The 4,187-nt window shown below is 44.5% G+C and overlaps 1 protein-coding gene across 1 annotated transcript in view; it reads right to left on the reverse strand.

Moving 5' to 3' along the window:
- Positions 1-1,075: 1,075 nt before the first annotated feature.
- Positions 1,076-4,187, reverse strand: part of LOC121110067 — an 18,035-nt gene continuing 14,923 nt past the window's right edge. The window contains exon 3 of the mRNA XM_046937939.1: positions 1,076-2,234. Coding sequence (XP_046793895.1) covers positions 2,065-2,234 — 170 coding nt within the window. The 3' untranslated portion in view covers positions 1,076-2,064. The remainder of the gene's footprint in view (positions 2,235-4,187) is intronic.

Here is a 4,187-nt window from a genome sequence, read left to right on the forward strand (position 1 = left end):
ATGATAAAACCATCAGAAGTGTTACCTAACATTGTTGTCTGCATTGTAATCTGTTTCCCAGTAGCACTGGGTCGGAGTAGCAGTAATAGAATTAATTATACTTCATTTTGCTGTCTTTAACAGTATTGACCAAATTTAAGAACAAATGAGAAGCGCTTATCAAGCTTGAAGAAAATAATCCATCAGTGGCACAATTTAAATTCTCTGCAGTTCTCTTATTAATCAAAGTAACACTTACTATCCTATCTCCACTTCCCATTAACAGTCATTAAGCACTGTTGCTGATTGAAGCAATTTCTTTAGGGATCTCAACCTCATTTTTAAGAGAACCTTCTACGGTGGAAAACAATATCATACAGTAACAGCGACTTCAGGAGAGGAAGGAGGTTCTTCAATCATGCTCTGACCTTGGCATCTCTCCACGGCAGAAGTTCACCAAGTACACAACCAACACGCTCCAAACTTCTGCCGCCTCTCCTCCGGCAGCACCGCTGCCCCTGGAGTGACCAGGGAGGGAGAACACTGCCTTGGAAGACAGCTGCAGCCAGCAGGTTAAGTGCCTTTAACAATTGCACCCGTCCGCATCGGGGAGTATTATTTATAGCTCTTTCTCATACACCGGGAGCCAATAAACAAAAAAGAAGCCATGAGACAGCTCCTCCTGTCACCTTACTGTCAGCCCTCGGAGAAACAACACCGTGATAAATCTCAAAGGTTACACGGTAAAGGAAAGATTTCTGGTGTTGACTTTTCCTCCCTGTTATAAACAACGTCACAGACTGATAGCTTCTGCTGGAATGAAGGCAGTCCTGTACCGAGGAACCAGCGCATGGGGGAACACAGAGGACAGTGATGAGAGTCGATAAGCAGTGGTGTGGGTCAATAACCAGTCCATTTATCGACTGGTTGCTTTTGTCCACCTGCTTCTCGCTCTTCCAAGACAAACTTTTCTGGCTGGGATTGCTCAGTCTGGAGAAGAGGAGGCCCAGGGAGACCTCACTGCTCTCTACAACTCCCTGAAAGGAGAGTGTAGCAAAGTGGGAGTCAGCCTCTTCTCCCAGGTAGCAGCGACAAGAGGAAATGGCCTGAAGTTGCACAAGGAAAGGTTCAGTTTGGATATTGGGAAAAACTTCTCAGAAAGAGTGGTTGCACACTGGAACAGGCTGCCCAGTGAGGTGGTAGAGTCACCATCCCTGAATATGTTCAAGAAATGTGTAGACATGGCACTTAGGAACATGGTTCAGTGGGCAATACTGGTGGCAGGTGGATGATTGGACTAGATGATCTCAGTGGCCTTTTCCAACTTTAATAATTCTATGATTCTTTGTGTGCACCAGTGTCACCCTGCCAATGTCCCAGTGGCCAGGTCCCTGGACTCAGTGCAGCTGGGTCTGTACTTGCATGGCTATTTTGCAACAGCTGCCCTCTCACTTCAGGGAAAGAGAGGAAAAAGATGTGGCTTAGGTCGTGTGCGCTGCATGCTTGCCACCTCCATTTCTGTTTGTAACAAGCAATAATAGAGCACACCTTAAGAATTCGGTGGCCAAACCGCATGCTTATTTTATTCCATATATACATGGCAGGCTGAGTTTCAGGTTGGCAAATTTCAGCTTAAAATAAGGGGAAGAACAAAGCACCACTTAACTTTTATGCAGATAACAATGCAATTCCAGGCTCCACAATATGAAATGCTAAGCTAGATTTTGGATCAATGTAATACCTACTCCCATTAAAGCACTTAAAAAGGAAAATGTCTTACGAAGTGTCCCATTAGGCTGACAAATTTACAACACTATGAATAGAAAACCAGAATAAGGCATTGTGTTCAGGGAGCATGAATGGATTTCAGACCTGTAGTGTTTCATCTATATGAAGAAGGTTAGATAAGCCATCACATACTTTCTCACTATTTATCAGCTCCACGTGCTACAGACACAGGTATTAAAGTAAATTAACATCCAGTTGTGGAGTGAGTGATGGCAACTGCAGTGGGGCTCAATAGATGCACATGGGAACAAAGTAGATTTAAACTTCCATCACTATGCATGCCACTTACCATTAATGCTACAGTGGATTAGGAAGGAGATCCGTCACCACGTCCTCCCAGACACTGGGTATCAGCCCAAAGCCCGTGGTGTGAGGCGGAAAGAACATTTCCCCACGCATGGCACTGCTCTGCTCTTCTGCAGCCTCGTGCAAAGCCATAGAGCTGAGTTGGAGAGCGTCCAAGAGCTCTGTTGGTGTTCAAAGGATTGACACAGTAAAATGATTTAAAACAAAGCAAACATAGGGGAAAAAAAATCTATAGGAAGATAAAAAGGCTCATTTTGAGCATAAAATTTAACCTTCTCTTTCCCCTTCATGACCTGGTTGTGAGTCCTGTAAACCAGACAGAATACAAAGTCACTAATTGCAGCACAGCTATTGAAATAATTGATGCCATAGCATCCACAGTTTTCTGTCATCTTTCTAGGGCACTCGGGCTGCAGTAACTATGCATTGCAGTAAGTTAACTCATTGCATTATATAGCCTGTTCATCAAATGAGCTGTTGGGAACAATCTGTTCCTAGTCACGCCGGAGGAGGCTGTTTGTTTAACTACAATGATATTTTACAAAAGGCGAGCACATATAATACCACACTCGTACAGCTGTAGATATTTTTGTCTTATTAAAACGGACGGATATATGATAGGACAAGGGGAAAAAGGTAATTTTTATTCTTGTGTTTTTAATTTTTAATGTGAGCACCATATTATGATAAGCGCTTCCAGCACATCTTACATAATAGAAAAATAAAATATCTCTGCACAAAACCAAGAGCCACATAACACTGAAGGTCACTTGCCTTGCAACTTCACACATAGTTCGTTGACCAATGTGAGAGCAAGGCAAATCGATGTAATTAAAATATACAAAAAAACAGTAATAAAAAACAATGGTTTTGTTTACACTGGAACTGAGCGGGAACTCTATTACCTCTACAAACTATTTTCACTTAGCACAATTCAGATAGAATTATTGCTGTGACCTTTTAAAAATGTGAAAGCCTGAATCGATAGCCTTTCAGAGGCACGGCCGCGGGAGCAGAACCGACTGTGCTGTGGCAGTGCACATTTCTGCACCAGAAGGCAGCTGAAACCTCATTATCATCACTCACGAGCGAGATGACGAACGTGTCACAGGTGAGCATGGGCAGGTGGGTGGGAGAACCTCTGTGTGCTCGGGCATCCACCTGCAGCACTCCTCGTGCTGGTGGAGGTGAGGTGTAAGGGTGAGACGCAGGGGTGTCACTCACTGACTATAACCTCCCATCTGTCAGGGAGGATGCATGAAGAGATGTCACCCAGCACTGAAAAATAGCAGTTGGGAAATCAGTAACATTCCTCTAGCTAAAGGGCAACGTAAGAACCCCCATGCTGATATTTCTTCCCACCAACTACTGGGATCACCATGTTCCCTTTCTCTCCCAAAGAGAAACAAAGGAGTCATAGAATCACTAAGGTGGAAAAGACCACTAAGATCATCCAGTCCAACCATCAGCCCGTCCCCACTGTGTCCACTAACCATGCTCCTCAGTGCCACATCTACTCTCTTCATGAAAACCTCCAGTGACAGTAACTCCACCACCTCCCTGGGTAGCCCATTCCAGTGCATCACCACTCCTGAGAAGAAATTTTTCCTAATATCCAACCTAGGTCTCTATGGTTCATCCTCATAGGGTATGAGTGGGGCACTCATATCAGCGCCACCTCTGGGGCTAACAAGGGAGTTTGGGAATGACCCTCAGGAATCAGAGCAAATTTTATGTATGACGAATCTCTCAATTTATCAGCAAAATATTAACACATGCAAGGGCTTCCTTCAGTGGCTGAAGTAAGAAAGCCCAGCATTATTCAAAAACACTTCAGTGAAAGATGCATAGTGTTTTCCAACAGTGTTGACATCAGGAATGTGCTGGCAATTCAGTGTAGCCCTCATGGGTGTTAAGTCATGGCTGCACATCTCTGATCTTGGTAAAGAAGGGGCTTTAAACCGCCAGGGGTCCAGCCCTGCTTTCTGCCATCCAGCCTCAAACAGACCAGTGGTGCTGGATGCCCAGCACTAGATTTTGTGCCAGCCACAGCTCCAGACGAATTAAAAAACTGCACTGATAACCCAGGATGCCCACTCTTTGTTGTGTGGGGA

The sequence above is a fragment of the Gallus gallus genome, chromosome 2, assembly GCF_016699485.2.
Source record: "Gallus gallus isolate bGalGal1 chromosome 2, bGalGal1.mat.broiler.GRCg7b, whole genome shotgun sequence".
Taxonomy (NCBI): Eukaryota; Metazoa; Chordata; class Aves; order Galliformes; family Phasianidae; genus Gallus; species Gallus gallus.